Source organism: Wasmannia auropunctata, unplaced genomic scaffold (genome assembly GCF_000956235.1).
Source record: "Wasmannia auropunctata unplaced genomic scaffold, wasmannia.A_1.0 LD319544.1, whole genome shotgun sequence".
Taxonomy (NCBI): domain Eukaryota; kingdom Metazoa; phylum Arthropoda; class Insecta; order Hymenoptera; family Formicidae; genus Wasmannia; species Wasmannia auropunctata.
The window spans coordinates 1-772 of record NW_012043346.1 but is presented as its reverse complement, the minus strand read 5'-3'; the positions used below and the strand labels follow the sequence as shown (position 1 = coordinate 772).

General features: G+C 30.6%; 1 protein-coding gene across 1 annotated transcript; it reads right to left on the bottom strand.

Moving 5' to 3' along the window:
* Window positions 1-54: 54 nt before the first annotated feature.
* LOC105460567 (luciferin 4-monooxygenase-like) lies at window positions 55-765 on the bottom strand. The gene is made up of 2 exons (XM_011707055.1): window positions 415-765; window positions 55-294 (listed from the first exon to the last, which is right to left on the bottom strand). Exons 1-2 carry the CDS (start codon window positions 757-759, stop codon window positions 106-108), a joined length of 534 nt encoding a protein of 177 aa, XP_011705357.1. The 5' UTR covers window positions 760-765; the 3' UTR covers window positions 55-105.
* Window positions 766-772: the final 7 nt, after the last annotated feature.

The following is a 772-nucleotide window of genomic DNA, read 5'->3' as shown; positions in this document are numbered from 1 at the left end:
ATATAGAATGTGTTTATATTTTAATACAAGTTTTAATGAAACTAATGCCTAAAAACAAATTAATTTGAGAAAGAAAGATTAATTATCAAGTAGTATTTAAGATTCCTATGACGTACCATATCTATTTCTAATTAAAGTATGTGGTAATTTCTTTGCCAATGCTTCCTGATATTGTTTTGGGAAAATAGAACCAGCAGAAAGAACAATTCTTAATGTCGGTAACCGATACTTTTCTAACAAATCCATCTTGATTAAATTGATTAGAATGTTTGGTACCGTAGCTATTAGCGTTATCTGTGTGATTATCATCAAAATATAATATTATAACCACTTCCTCTAACTCCAATTCCATTTTTGACGTCTGATTTTGAATTTTATTTTATATTTTGCATTTTAGTTATTACTTTTACTTACTTGATATTTTTCAATAATCTTGCAAATGTACTCGACATCAATGTCTGCCACAGTTTCTGGTACTAAAATTGTAGTTGAATACGACAAGATAGCCTGTAATGCTAATAGAATGCCATACATCCAACGTAATGTCGAAGTAAAATAGCAAATATTATTTTTCATTTTAGCAATTTGTTGGGGGTTCAGATAGTTATTAATACTGGAATGCCTGATCTCAATAGCTTTCGGCATACCCGAAGTACCTGAAGAAGGAACAATGATACTAATTTCGTCCGGGTTATCGATTGGAGTACACTCAAATTCTTCAATATCGCGACTATCGTTATCTTTTATTATATCATCCATCGACTCGTATCCA

Excerpts from the sequence above, each read along its gene's own strand:
- LOC105460567 (XM_011707055.1), bottom strand. The coding sequence starts at position 759 with ATGGATGATATAATAAAAGATAACGATAGTCGCGATATTGAAGAATTT. Across the intron at positions 295-414 it reads AGATTATTGAAAAATATCAA|ATAACGCTAATAGCTACGGT; the intron begins GTAAGTAAAAGT and ends ATAATCACACAG.